This window comes from Salvia splendens, chromosome 6, assembly GCF_004379255.2.
Source record: "Salvia splendens isolate huo1 chromosome 6, SspV2, whole genome shotgun sequence".
Taxonomy (NCBI): domain Eukaryota; kingdom Viridiplantae; phylum Streptophyta; class Magnoliopsida; order Lamiales; family Lamiaceae; genus Salvia; species Salvia splendens.
The window spans coordinates 3,802,429-3,817,090 of NC_056037.1; the positions used below are offsets into that span (position 1 = coordinate 3,802,429).

General features: G+C 34.2%; 2 protein-coding genes across 4 annotated transcripts; one reads left to right on the plus strand and one right to left on the minus strand.

Annotated features, from left to right (window-relative positions):
- Positions 1 to 197: 197 nt before the first annotated feature.
- On the minus strand, positions 198 to 3,816 carry LOC121807450 (type IV inositol polyphosphate 5-phosphatase 6-like). 3 transcript variants are annotated; one of them, XM_042207688.1, is made up of 11 exons: positions 3,724 to 3,816; positions 3,428 to 3,549; positions 3,248 to 3,338; positions 2,905 to 2,973; positions 2,679 to 2,784; positions 2,484 to 2,588; positions 1,636 to 2,392; positions 1,334 to 1,527; positions 1,137 to 1,245; positions 872 to 1,020; positions 198 to 792 (listed from the first exon to the last, which is right to left on the minus strand). In XM_042207688.1, exons 2-11 carry the CDS (start codon positions 3,455 to 3,457, stop codon positions 570 to 572), a joined length of 1,833 nt encoding a protein of 610 aa, XP_042063622.1. In that variant the 5' UTR covers positions 3,458 to 3,549; positions 3,724 to 3,816; the 3' UTR covers positions 198 to 569. The 3 variants fall into 3 exon arrangements, with proteins under 3 accessions (XP_042063622.1, XP_042063620.1, XP_042063621.1); XM_042207686.1 differs by having other exon boundaries at positions 2,679 to 2,787; XM_042207687.1 differs by lacking the exon at positions 3,724 to 3,816 and having other exon boundaries at positions 2,679 to 2,787; positions 3,428 to 3,652.
- Positions 3,817 to 8,257: 4,441 nt separating this feature from the next.
- On the plus strand, positions 8,258 to 14,655 carry LOC121807768 (ATP-dependent RNA helicase SUV3, mitochondrial-like). The gene is made up of 16 exons (XM_042208083.1): positions 8,258 to 8,542; positions 9,111 to 9,234; positions 9,332 to 9,453; positions 9,551 to 9,741; positions 10,473 to 10,613; positions 10,829 to 10,951; positions 11,411 to 11,488; positions 12,843 to 13,011; positions 13,169 to 13,281; positions 13,372 to 13,452; positions 13,557 to 13,622; positions 13,756 to 13,820; positions 13,910 to 13,955; positions 14,043 to 14,159; positions 14,241 to 14,332; positions 14,398 to 14,655. The coding sequence occupies exons 1-16, from the start codon at positions 8,494 to 8,496 to the stop codon at positions 14,489 to 14,491; spliced, it is 1,671 nt and encodes a 556-aa protein (XP_042064017.1). The 5' UTR covers positions 8,258 to 8,493; the 3' UTR covers positions 14,492 to 14,655.
- The last annotated feature ends 7 nt before the right edge of the window (positions 14,656 to 14,662 follow it).

Genomic DNA, 14,662 nt, shown 5'->3' on the forward strand with positions numbered 1-14,662 from the left:
AAAAATTCCTCATAATATAGGAATCTCTATCCAAATATTTTTAATTTCAATTTTTAACAATATTTCGAAGTGTGACATCTAAGCAAAATGTGTTAACCTGTCTTTTGCTTTTGTATGCACACAGAGATTTATCTTTTTTCTTTAAATTTTCAGACAAAAAGGAAAAGCAGACACAGAATGAATGTGGAGGCACCTTGAAACCAACTTTTCAGTAAAAATCATTGGCAACAAGCTTCGTACAACCTTGATATTTCACTTTCATCTTAGCAATGAGTGTTTTTACATCAAGATTCCCAATTCTTTCTTACTTTGATAACTGCAAATTTCTGAATTTAAAGAAGAAGAAAAAGGGTGATTATTGTGACTATGCCAAGTCCACCTACCTTGTCAAGAATCTATGATCCTATTCTAACAAATCAAAGAATCTTAAAACAATAAGAACCTAGTACTCCCACTTGGAATCTTCTGTTGTTAGGTTAGGCCTCCAAAACTGCGAGTATCTCTACATCTGATGAGAAAGACAATTAGACGAGGATGATACGGGATGGCAATGCAGCACGTATCCTTTCTCAAAAGAAGCAGAGTTCGGTGTAACTATGTGTGTAGGGTAACAGCTCCTCGGCCTGTATTCTGGAGCTCGAGCAGCTTGCGCTTCTCCTGAACCGGTTGGGGACTAGCTCGATCTCAGCACAGAAAACGCTAGAGACTGGTCTATGGTCCGAGAATCTGGATTCGCCTCTTGCATAGGATAACTGCTGAAGACCACCTCCGTACCACAAGATCCTGTCACACCTTCAGATTCACAATGCCAAGTTTGGGTGAATGGATTGTTTTTTTGCTTTTAAATTGTAGAAAATCAGGAGAGCCTTACCATGCGGGAGTTCGTCTTTTCTCCTTTGGGTGCATATCGTCACCGGCGTATCTGTCTGAATTGTGCGAGTATTTATACGTTGGTGGGAAGTAGATCTTCCCTTCTTTCCATCCATCAAATACTCGTCCTTGTCTCTGTTCTATCCGGAGCTGTCATGATAGAAATTGTCGGGATTCAGGGATTCATATCATCATAAAGAGCAGACATGGTAAAAGCTACATTTATAGAACTAAGTCCCTAAGTCAGAGTATGTTATATAACATACTTGGTCTTTTTCTAACAATGCTCTCCAGTTTTGCATTTCAACGAGTGCTTTGGCTGATCGGTAGGGCAGAGCTATTCGATAGTTCAGATCTCCGAGCCAAATAATTCGACTGTATTCAAGACTTCAAGATTAAATCTATGGAAACAATAAAAACAATTTCTTGAACTTCTTTCAGTTGAAACTAGAGGAAATCTTACTCATGTTCAAGGATTGTCTCAGGTGATTTTTCATTGTTGATGGAGTTGACACGTGGGAACCGTGTCTTCCTTAGGATCTCCATGACATCAGCATTTCTACGAAGCTCATCTCCTTCCTTCTCACCGGATGTCAAGTGACTGCACACGAAGCAAAGGCTGGTCTGGTGCAACATCATGCTGATTGAAATGGAACCCTGTGATCAAAGGATGGCAATTTCCCTTTTAAGTTTGATCAATGTAACAACTTAAACTCTATACAAAAATTTAAATTCTTTTCTAATGTTATAACATAAATAAACTACCTTATTACCAAGATAGCCCATTAGTCCTCTTCCAACAGATGAAATCTTTATGTTTCTCACATGTTCCTTCATCTCACTTTTAACCCAAACAGTGAGAAAGATGCCAACCATTTGTTTACTTGCAACCAAAGAGTATCTCGATCTTCCCGGCTCTGTGTAAGAATCTTGTGCAGGGGCACAAGCTCTCGACTGTAAGACCGTACTAGGCGAGTCACCAGTCAGATAATCGTCAAAGTCACTAGGCCTATGACCCAAGGAGTAGTCACTAGGCCTTCTGCTCGATGAGTAGTCACTAGGTCGTCTGCTGGAGGAGTAGTCACTGGGACAAGGGCCACAAGAGAAGTCGCTCGTCCTCTGGCTAGATGAGCAGTCACTAGGTCTATAACCCCATCTCGCATTCCCACCAAAGTCACTCTGCCTGTGACCAAAAATCACACGGTCACACACACTGAGTCGCCTATCATGGGGAGGTTGTGGGATTGACATGTCATTCTCCATGTTCCAGCGCTGTGGTGGCGTTTGGAACGACCGGCGTGACAAGAAGGTGGAGGCTTTGTTCCTGGATGATCCCTCGAAATCTGCATTCCACTCAGCGACTGGATCAGGGATCGGAGATGGTGTGCAGCACCCCCCAACTCCACTAGTGCCTGGAGCATTGTCAAGTGTTCGTTTGATTAGGGCGAGCCACTTCTTAGTAGGGCCGTTGTCCTCTGCTCCAAGAATGTTGCCAGCATTCAAAGGAACTATTTCTTGAAAACTTCAAGATTGAAAAACAAAGTTTTTTAGAAGCCATAGATGAGTAATATCAAGTAGTATCAACTGCAAAAAAATGATGATCATGATCATACCCAAGAACATATACATCTGCAGAAGGAGATGAGTGTAGCCAATCATCTAAGTTCATGTTGCTCCTAGGTGCTTTTCCTCCCACATTCCAAGTTGACGCAAAGACACTGCTCGAAAAATAAGAAGATTCTAGAACTTCAACCAAGAGCTGGAAACACATTCACTGAACCACAATGTTTCACTGAGAAGAATCAAACCTGTGATTTTGGATGTTTAAAACCTGGGGGTGATCAAGATAGCCTCTCCCTCGCCTGGATCGCGACTTTGAACGCGAAAAGGAACGCCCCATGCTCTTCGCTGAATCTTCTAGAAAACCAAAAACTTCTTCAACATCAAAGGAATAATTCCAAGAACATAGTACTTGGAAGGACGAAACCATCAATTAATGCATTTTGTTTCCAGTTTTAGACACAAATAAATCACCTCTTTTACTTTTCTTGATTGTAGATGGCTCCCTTTCAGAGAAGCAACTCCTCCACTCCATTTCACCCCCTAAAATAAAAGCCAACAAAAATTAAATTAATTTGTCATTTACAGCACCAATGAAGACAAAGTAGCTAATTGTTTGATAACAGACAAACAGATGAGAGTCAAAGAAGGCAACAAAACACCATAAAATTGTTTCTTTCACGGGATTTCGTAGCAGCTAATCATTAAAATATTAAGAACTTCAAAAATTGATGTAAGAAAAAGATAAAAATAAGAAATCACCACAAAAGGCAAAGAGTACAACACAAGAGTAAATTTAGCAAAATGCAAAGGTCACCTCCATAAACAGCTTCTTCATCAGCCTGAAATTCCTCATCTTTGCACTTAATATTGAACCATTTCCTAACCAGTTTCTTTGACCAAGAGAGCTTCACATAACACCAAAACAATATCATTTTCAACATTAACTAACTAATTTTTTTTCAATTCAAGAATAGCTAGTAAAGTAAAAAAAAACCTTGCTCTGCCTGCCATTTTCATCTTTCATGGCTCCCACTTATTGCTTCATGCGAATTCTTCACACACCTCTCTCTGGGCAGTCCCAAAATTCAACAAACCTTCATTTCCCCATTCTTGTTTCTGCACCCATCAATCAAGATTGAATTTTTATGCTTGAATTGACTTCATGATCCTCATAAAATTAGCAACACGCACTTAATTATGAATGCAAGTGAGAATAAAAGAAGACCCATATGCAAGTGACACGAAAAAGACCAACTTTGAACATGACATTGCATAGAGATAGAGAGAGACCTTCTTTAGTTTCTTTTTCCTTGAAAAACTGCCTCGGTCTCAGCAGCAAAATAGTTACACCATTGTATCGAAACTATATAGCGTGATGGGAATAAAGTTCAGCCATTGCCCTTCTCTCTCTTGTTTGTATGTTTTACACGAAGCCCAAGGCTGGCCCACCAAGTCTAATTCCCAATTACTATTATCCATTTTTCTACTCAAAATCATTTCTTTAAATAACAGAATAAATTAAAAATATAGACTCAGATTTCATAGATGAAACTCAAATTCCATCTTTAATTTCATCAAAATAAGTTCAAATACATTTTCTTCGAATTCTGTTAAAAATCTTGAATTATTTTTCACAAATTGTGCTGGTCAGCAAAAGAGTGTAGATATGACAAAAAGTGCTAAATGGAAATCCTTTTTATAGCTGTATGTATATTATCTTGTTTTGTCTTTGCCATTTGGTCTCACTAAACAAAGTTAAAAGCAAGCAATTAAAAGAGGCACATTGTTATATGTAATGTAAAGATAAAGCTTAGTAGTCCCTTCTGTGATTAACAGTGCTGCAAATCTGTGAATTTTTTTTTTCATCTTTTCTTTTATTGGACTTTTTTTTAATGTTGTACTGCTGCTTTATACAATGCTGTAGTAATAATTCCTTTTCTTGGGTTTTGGTGTTGGGTGTCTGTGGGAATTTAGGAATGTTTGTGTGTTAAGGATTGTCTTTTTAATCTTTTTATACCCTTTTTAAAGTGGGATGTAATCACCATTAGGTTATTCTCTTTTTAATGCTTTTTTTATGCTGTTGAGACTTAAATTGAAGTGGCCAGGATTTTCTGGTGATATTAATTGTCAACATTTATTCAACCTGCCTCCTCAAAATTCATTAATTTGGTCATGATTTTTAATATAGTTTGTACTATCTTTGAAAGTGGTTGTGTTTTTAGTTAGATAATTACTACCGCCGTGCCCTAAATATTGTCCCACTTTGACCCGACAAGGTTTTTAAGAAATGTAATGGAAATTGACTTGAAAAAATTAGTGGATTGTGTGTCATACTTTTATATATTAGTTTTATAATAAAATATGAATAGTAATGAGTTAGTGGAATATGAGGTTCACTACAAAAAATGGTAAAAAGTGAAATGGGACAAACTTTTGGGGGACGGACGGAAATAGAAAATGGTACAAACTTTCAAGGACTAAGGTAGTAATATAGTTAGGACATTTAGTTTCAACAGGTCATTTTTATATGTGTATCTTTATGTTTATTTCTAAGTTAAAATGTTTGACAGACCACCTCATTGACATTCATAGTTAACAAAATTGATCAATTTTTTCATTTATTACATTAAATGTTATTGTAAAAAAACTATTCCAAGATTTTGTAAGAAGGACCCTGCAATTTTGACTGAATTTATCAGTGCAATATCAGTATAATTGTCTGTGCACAATGGGAAATAATCTCCTACTCATTTGTAAAGTAAAAGGTCATTTTTTATTACTAGGGTGTAGAGTTTAATATTTATGCAATTAAATTTTTTAATAAAATTCTATTAGCTAATTGTTCTGATGAAAATAAAATTTATATTGTTGGGATTGCCTAAACCCTATGAAAATTGTGGGTAATGTTGAAGAAATGCGAGGCTGAAAATATGGGATTTGTTGTCTCAGTTTAGGGGGGCGTCGTCAGTGGCCCTTCCTTTTCAAGGCTCATTTTATCCATTTGGATTAATTTGTATTTTGAATTATTAAATTTAGTTATAAAAAACATACGTATAGCATAGGACGGGATCAAATCATAATTAATTATTTGTAAACAAATAATATTAGTAAATTATTGGATTTAAAAATCTAACAGATCTTTTTTCACACTTAACAATAGTATTTATTAGTACTATTAAACTTTTTAAGATAAGGGAAGAAATGTCAATTTAAATAAATTTCAGATATTGTTTAGGCATAAATTTCACCCATTATATTACAATATTTATTTTAAAAATTTATAGAAATAATATTATCTTACCTGTAATATTTCAATTTTCACGTAATAAATCACGCGAAAATGACTATCAAGATTTCATACTGTATTTTACATTCTCACTTATCTTTTATAGGACGAATTGTTAATCCACAATTCACGTCAAGATTTCAGTATTATTTTCCATCTTATTTTGATGTCTGTGACCTATGTAGTTCATTATATGTTATTGATTCTAGCAATATATTTTTCCCTTAATCAATTTATTTTCATAAAGCATGATATAACAATTCTATTTATTGATTCTTACTATATCTTTTTTTTCCTTAATTAATATCAATCATGATTTTTTTTTCTTTTTTTGCAACCATTCAGCCGATTTTATAAATATCTTGTTCGAAATTTCACTCCAATTCAAAATTGTTCATTAATTAGGTGTTGAATGCCGAAAATGGTTAGGAAATAGCCTGAATTTTTTTGTGTCATAAAACTCAACTTAATTTAGATTTTTTAATCAAAATTTGAAATTCTATAGTATTATGCATGATTAAAAAAATATAAATAACTTTCCAATAGTACCACCGAAATTCATATAAGATTCCGAGTAATTTATTTATTGATAAAAATAGAGCTGATTAAAAACCAAAATTGATAATATTTCATGTATTTAAAAAAAATTAAATCAAATGATGATAATAGTAGTAATTTTTTGTCATATTAATATTTAACCTCTCCCCATTCTTGAGACAATAAATCAATAAACTTATATTTATCTAATAGCAATGTATTCACACTAATAGCACCAAATTAAATAATATTTAAAAAATAAATAATTGACGGCAAATTAATACTAGTCCCCGAGTATAAAATAAGTAAGCAATCCACAATATTTGGGTCCCAATATTTATGATGATTAAGGTTTTGTATAACTCCATTTACATGGTATGTCTGTGTCATCTTTGTCAATAGATTTCTTTTATTTCGTGGACGCTTTATGTTTTCTTTTTCATACCCGTAACATTTTACATCAAACCTATTTATTTTATTTTACGGTTGAACCATCCCATGATAAACCAAAACTCATATAAATATTTTTTTTTCTCTCATGTAATAATGATTCTTTCGGATAGATGACACCATTTTGTGACGGAAAATTAATACGATGAATAAACTCACACCATTTTTATTTATAACTTACTTAATTAATATCGTGTTTATACTCAATCAAAAACATGTCCCTGTTGAAGCTTTGACTAATGTTGATTGACATACATAAAGAAAATGACATCTGAAGGAATGAATTGTGTTTATATTCTATCAAAACATGATTACATTTAATTTTCAGTGAGTGCATGAATGCAGCGTGGAAATTGATGCGACATTTTTTTGGGGTGAAATTATTTAATAAACTATACTCCATATACTCATTGAAAATGATACTAATATATACGTCGTCTCTGTAAAATTATTAAGTAAAAAGTTATGCATTCATTTACATGTAGTATTTTTTTTTATGGCAAAATGATATCTGTGTAATTGTGTTAATGATTATGCTATATTTATTGAGCGAATATGTTTAGGTAATAGTATAAAATATCAAATCTTACCAATTAAAAAAAATTCATACATCATGTTACTTTTTCATCTTGATGTTGTTTCGTAAAAACTTTTCGAGACCGAATATGTGTTGTGTCTTTCCCAAACTTCCAATATCTTTGTGATCGATTATTGAGATTTGAGTAGATATTTCTCCATGAAAATAAGAAAATTAGAGCTATGTTTAATATCGCATAACAACGTTATTTCTTCACAAAAAAGAGCTTGTGAATTACTTACTACATTTGATATGAAATTAATGTGATTCATCATTCACATGCACATAGATTTCATCTTCTCAATAACAAATCAATCGATATAGTCGATATCAAGTTTGAGTTATTTAAAAACTTCATTCTTACTCACGAATCACACTGTCTATAATTTATGACATGATAGCTTTTATATAAAGAAATACTTGGTAAAATAACAAAATTAACTTAAAATTGAAGATACTTAGTTTGTACACAAGAAAAATGGATAAAATAATTCAAAAATGGAATTGTTATTATTACTACTAGGACATAAAATTTCCCAGCCAAACTGTAGTCAAAATCTCAACGTGTATATGATTCTTTCTAGTTATCATTTAACTCAACCATATATTTTCAAGTTCCATCAACAAATTATACACATATATATAAAGAAATGATCTGCTGGACGTCTCACTGTAAATAACAGTCGAGCTAATATACTTGTAACTTTCTCCTTTTTCACTTGCTCTTAAGATGTCTTGCCTCTATTTAATGCTCAAACATATACTTTCTCCAAAGATATAGAGAAATGATCTAATGAACGTCTCATAAACCTTAAAATTGAAGGTTCTTAGATTTTTTATGGTGGAATTGATACAATGATATCTAGTTATCCACTATTTTGACTTCCCTTACAACCTTTCGGACCTGATAGATATTTCTCTAATACTTGAGGACCAGATTGCAAAATACTCTTTCTTTCCTCGAACAGATTTCAAACAATACAATGACGCAAATATATAAACGCCGAACATTTTCGGAGTCGGCGGGTTAACGCCGAAATTCTTCACCTCCACTGAAATCTCGCGCCACCAATTCTCTCGATGTTTCGTTATTTTATCGCCAATTTATAGCTCCCCCAAATTGCAATTTCTCTGCGATGACAATTTCCATTTAATTTGGCACCGAGCCTTGTGAATTCTACACTCTCTAAGTTAAAAGTATAATATTCAAATGAGCTCCTTGCTTCTCCGCCGGAGGATTTCTCGGTCATTGCTTCCCGGTAATTTACTTTTCTAGTTTTTTCTTGAGTTTTTTTCCCCCCTAGTTCTAGTTGGTTGGCTTTGATGGAAATTATGAAAAATAAAATTGAGGAATGAATGAAATATTGGAACTGGTAACTTGTAAGTTTCTATGTAACAGTAATAAGAAATTGTTTTTTTGAATTACTTTGAAAATATTTGGAAATGTGAAGAAAATTGAACAGAAAGGAGACAGTAACAAAGTTTCAATTGTTATTACTTTCCGTGAAAATGGGAGCTCTTTATAGAAGCTATTAGGCAAGTATGAGAATGGGGATCGTTAAAAGAAGAACATTTGATAAGTATGCGTTTTTTTTATAGAATTGGGTCAAAGTAGGGCATATTCTGTTTATATTAGATTCACCTAGCTGAGGAATTTAAGGTTCGGGTTCTTGAATTTGATTTATTCCATTTCGATGCTGACATTTTTAGTGCATTTGGGATAGACTGCAGTGGAATGATAATTGGAAGTTAATGCAAATGCATTAAATATTTTTACTGCAAATTCTATTGTTATGTGATCTTCATTTTTTCACTCTTGCTGGTCAGATAATGCTGATCACTATTACTCTACGTGGGAGCCAAAGTTTAGAACTTCATGTGGCATCTATGAATGCTTAAGGAAGCTAAGTAGCTCTACACCGCACGTTAAATTTGATTTTACAGACCTCACGTAAGAGAAATTTTGTCAATAATATGGAGTTTGGTATTTTGGCAATGCATTTGTATTGCATTAATTTGGTAGTACTAATTTTGCATTCACATATTAGGCGTCCTCATACATGGTATCCTGTTGCTCGACGAAAAAAACGGAATGTAATATTGCATGTTGGTCCAACAAATAGTGGCAAAACATACCATGCTCTGAAGCGGTTGGAGTTGAGTCCTTCAGGTGCATAATATTCATATTTTTAAGATGCATTTCATTGGCCGTTTAGATCCATATATTGATGTGGAATCTAGGCTTCGACTTAACAATCATGCCACAGGTATCTATTGTGGGCCGTTGAGACTTTTGGCGTGGGAGGTTGCTCAGCGTCTGAACAAGGCCAATGTTCCTTGTGAGCTCATTACTGGGCAAGAGAGAGAGGAGATTGATGGAGCAAAACATAAAGCTGTTACTGTAGAAATGTCAGATGTCAATTCTGATTATAGCTGTGCGGTTGTAGATGAAATTCAGGTGTGCCTATGGTCTAAGTCGGACATTATTTTTAGTCTATTTACTTCTGATAGCAAGATCTTTGTGCATACCAGATAGTGTCACTAGCAGGATGTTTGTGTGTCTCTTGCAAAGCAACTGTATTTGCTGGACTATAAGATTATTCGTTTGATGCTTATTTTGCCCCTTTGAAGACCAAGATGATATTTTCTCCAATGTCCAATTATAAATCTTATTTGTAGGGAAGGACAATTTGGGTGGGAATATTACTTCTAAGAGAAATCCTAATGAGAAGCCGTCATGTGCTGATTATATTCTGCTTAATAACGTTTACTCATAAATAAGATGGAGGGTTGGTCAAAATATTTAAAAATTGAAAGGCGGACTATTACACGCTTGAAAGATATTGTCTCTTTTTAGCTGGTATTGTGACATTGGTTATCTAGATTATTTCTACGGAGTCATCATAGTTTTCATTCCAAGGTGCTGGACGGGACAAAACAACTTATGCTAATCTGAAATGGAAATTTCTGATTTGGTTTCTTTTCCTTTCTCTTCTTTGATGCGGCGGTTGGGTGTGGCTTTGATTGCTTATGTTCTCCATGTTTGCATTTCATTTGTAGTTTTTCACAGTTTAGGCATCCTTATCTAAATTCTTTCATCAGCTTTGATTTTTTATATAGATTCTGTTCTGTAGTATTGAGTGCGTGTGCGCAACATAATCTGTGTTTACTATCTCATCTTTCTCACAGATGTTGGGGTGCAAAACAAGGGGCTTTTCATTTACCAGGGCTTTACTAGGAATATGTGCTGATGAACTACACTTGTGTGGGGATCCAGCAGCTGTTCCTTTAATTAAAGAGATGCTTAAAGTGACCGATGATGTTGTCGAGGTATGGAATTTCGGCTTTCTAATCTGTAGAATGAATTTCTTTTTCATTTCAAGCGAGTCACATTTCTTTTATTTATAATCTCTCTCGATCTTAAACTGCACTGTTTTCAAACGCATGTACTTATGTCTATCGTGGGGCCAATTGCCAAATTATAGAAGAGGAATGTGATGTTCTTCTTAGTGAATCTGAACTGTACACTTTTCCTGTTGATTCAGGTTAAATATTATGATAGACTTTCACCTCTTGTCCCCTTGGATGTTCCACTTGGATCTTTTTCCATGATACAGAGAGGTGACTGCATTGTCACATTCTCACGTTATGAGATATACAAAATGAAGGTATGGTAACTTCCAGTTTATTTTCTTTTAGGCAGGCTTATGTACTCACTATCTGACCCTTTGTACCTCCCCACTGATACTCTCTCCCCCACCTCTCAAAAAAACAGTTGCAAGTTTTTGAAGCCTTCTAAAGTCAACTGCCAAACAATTATGGCCCTAATCTTCACTTAAACACAATACGGCAGATACATAACTTCTATGTAGTACTAATCAAATTAGCTACTTGTGAGTTGGATGCACATCATTGTAGTATTGGTCGAAAGTGGAGAAGTCACTTTTTTTTGTAAGTGTATAGGTCTTCTAATATAAATTTAAGGGTTTTCTAGATGATGTAAGGATGTTTCATACAATTACAATGTCATCTGAATCAAATCAGATTCATGCATATACAGATTTTAATGTGGTCACTAGTTTATAATTGGCTTTTGAGTTCCCCTCTTATCATTGTTATGTTGGCAGAGACTAATTGAAGATCAAAGGCAGCATATGTGCTCTGTTGTTTATGGTTCATTGCCTCCAGCCACTCGAAGCAGACAGGTTCTTTATGGCTATCATTTGTCTTGCTTAGGAATTTGTTTATTTAAATAGTGTAGTAAATTGGATAGGTTTTTTTGCCTTCTCGAATTGTATCTAATTGTAATGCAGTTTAAATATATCCTTTTACCGAAGGCTTTTAATGTTTAAGGCATCTGGAGACATCTTCCTTCTACGGGATTCAGTTTTGTGCTTTTGATTAAGTCAATTATATATATTATCTATATGGATTTTACTATTTCACTTTCATCTATTCGCGCATATATATATATATATATATATATATATATATATATAGGGTTTTGATCCATGCAAAACCATTCTTAATACAAAAATGCAGAACCAAGCATATAAAAGTCATTTTTAGGTCATTGTAAGCTTATTTTTACGTCATTATAGTAAGGATGACATGAAATGATCTTAACATGACCTCAAATCCAAAGTTTATAATATTACCTAAAACTGCTTTACAATGACCCTCCGTATTTTTATTTAATTATTGACCATTGGATTGTCAAATCTCATGGTCAGGATTTGGTCTGGATTTTGTATTGAGATCAAGTTTTGTATTGATCATTTTCCTATATATATATATATATATATATATAGGGTAGTGTTAAACTCCTTTTCTCCCCTTAGATTTAAGTTCCTTCTTAATCTGGACCGTTAGATCTCATTCATCAACGGTCCAGATGATCTGCATTATTACACTATAATGGTGCATTATTAGTCGGTGTGCATTATTTAACTGAAAATCTGCATTATTAAATGACACGTGGCATCAATCTAACCGTCGGATGACAAAATCGTGTGGCTGAGATCAAGAAGGAAATAGGAGAAAATATGGAAAAAGGATTTGAATACAATCCTATATATATATATATATATATATATATATATATATATATATATATATATATATAGGGTTTTGATCTATGCAAAACTAGATTTAAATACAGAAACGCAGAACAATATCATAATTAGGTCACTTTTAGGTCATAATTAGGTAATTTTTAGGTCATGCTAACAAAGCATGACCTAAAACGATCTTAGCATGACATTAAACCCAAATATTATAATATGACCTAAAATTGCTTAATTATGACCTTCCGTGTTTTTGGTTAATTATTGACCATTAGATCATCTAATCCTAGGGCCAAGATTTGGTCTGCATTTCTGGATTTAAACACATACTTATTTTGATCATCTCCCTATATATATATATATATATATATATATATATATATATATATATCATATTTCATTCAGACTACATGCTTCTTTCCATTTTCATTTTGATTTCTTTATCTGGCGAGGCAGAAATTGGCTGAACTAACCAAATTCCTTAAGATTGCAGGCAACAATGTTCAACGACGAAAACAATGGTTTTGATGTTCTTGTGGCAAGTGATGCCATTGGAATGGGTCTCAATCTTAACATATCCAGAATAATTTTTTCAACATTGAAAAAATTTGATGGTACAGAAATGCGGGACCTTACTGTTTCTGAGATTAAACAGATTGCTGGTAAGCTATTCTGTTTGCCAACTGTAATTGTGTTTCACTAAAATTAATGCTGAGTGGCAAATCTTTCATGAAGTCTTTGTCTGAGAGTAGTTTTTGTTAATAATATTTACTTATCATTTGTATGCAATATATATTTATGTCATGAATTTTCTTGTAGGAAGAGCTGGAAGATACAAATCTAAATTTCCTGTTGGTGAAGTGACTTGTCTAAAGGCTGACGATCTACCTTTACTCCATTCATCACTAAGTTCCCCTTCTCCTACTCTGGAGGTAGTTAGGGTGTTTCCCTTTTGGCTCGTAACAACTTAAGCTGGAATTATTCCCATGACACAATTTCTGGTTGGACATTATGTGATGCAGCAAGCTGGACTCTTCCCTAGCTTCGATCTTATAGTTATGTTTTCACGCTTACATCCAACTTATGGTCTAAAGCAGATAATGGTACCTCTCTCTCTCTCTCTCTCTCTCTCTCTCTCTCTCTCTGTACGTGTTTACTTCAGTATCCATTAATTAGTCTGATACCTATCTGCTCTTGTCTTTCTTAGGAACATTTTGTTGAGCACGCCAAGCTGTCAGATAACTATTTTATCACTAATTGTGAGGAGATGTTGGTATGCTTGTTTCCTTCCTCCACTGGTCGCACACACAAGACGATATATCTACTTCATTTTCCAATCTATGCTTGTTCATCTTTTCTAATATATCTATCGTTGTAGATGCTAATTTCTTGTTGCCTATTAACAGAAAGTAGCAGCCATAATAGATGAGCTACCTCTTACTTTGAGTGATAAGTATCTATTTGTTATGAGGTGACATTTATATTCTGCTATTGAATCATCCCCTTCGTACACAATGGTATATGTACTTCATGATAACTAGCCTGCATTTTTACTTCCAGTCCCGTTGACATGGAAGATGACATCTCGTCTCAGGGACTCACTCAGGTGAGATATGCTTCTAGCTTCATGCCCGTCACCTTGTTTAATTAGTGGCGTGGTTTTTCTTATTCCACCTTATCCGTCTGATGTCAGTTTGCAACAAGTTATTGTACAAATCATATTGTCCGGCTCAAGGAAATATTTACCCCCGGAACGCTCAAAATACCCAAGTCACACAAGCAACTAAAGGAGCTCGAATCAATTCATAAGGTCTGTAATTCTAGCTAGTATCTATGTCGACCCATGGTCCATAGAAATGCTGTTGGGTCATTCTTCTGTTGGTAACTGTAGGTTCTAGATCTGTACGTTTGGCTGAGTTTTCATATGGACGAATGCTTTCCCGACCGGGAGCTAGCAGCGTCGCAAAAGGCAATTTGCAGCATGTAAGTATACTTATATTCTTCAAATATAATTCAGATTTGTTTTGCTTCTGATAAAATTCATCTAGGTTGATCGAGGAGTTCTTGGGAAGGAGTGGATGGGAGAAGCAGCCAAGCCCTAGAAAATCACCTCGCCCCACTCGCTTGAAATCTTTGTATTGATCATTTATTTGTAATCACAAAACCTATAATTTTTTAGGGATAGCAATTTAATGAAAAACCTTGTTGACATAGCTTAGTTAATTTAGTTTGGTTGCATTTAAACATTGTACAGAAAATAAACTACACATTCTTTAAATTTTATGATGAAATGTGGTGAGATAAAATGACCAT

What these genes read in the sequence shown, in the direction of transcription:
- LOC121807450 (XM_042207686.1), bottom strand. Translation starts at nt 3,457, where the DNA reads ATGAAAGATGAAAATGGCAGGCAGAGCAAG. An exon ending in TGAAGAAGCTGTTTATGGAG is followed by an intron (nt 2,974 to 3,247) that starts GTGACCTTTGCA and finishes CTTTTATTTTAG; the next exon opens with GGGGTGAAATGGAGTGGAGG. An exon ending in CATTGTTAGAAAAAGACCAA is followed by an intron (nt 1,021 to 1,136) that starts GTATGTTATATA and finishes CTATCATGACAG; the next exon opens with CTCCGGATAGAACAGAGACA.
- LOC121807768 (XM_042208083.1), top strand. Translation starts at nt 8,494, where the DNA reads ATGAGCTCCTTGCTTCTCCGCCGGAGGATTTCTCGGTCATTGCTTCCC. An exon ending in TGACCGATGATGTTGTCGAG is followed by an intron (nt 10,614 to 10,828) that starts GTATGGAATTTC and finishes CTGTTGATTCAG; the next exon opens with GTTAAATATTATGATAGACT. An exon ending in ATGAGATATACAAAATGAAG is followed by an intron (nt 10,952 to 11,410) that starts GTATGGTAACTT and finishes TTATGTTGGCAG; the next exon opens with AGACTAATTGAAGATCAAAG.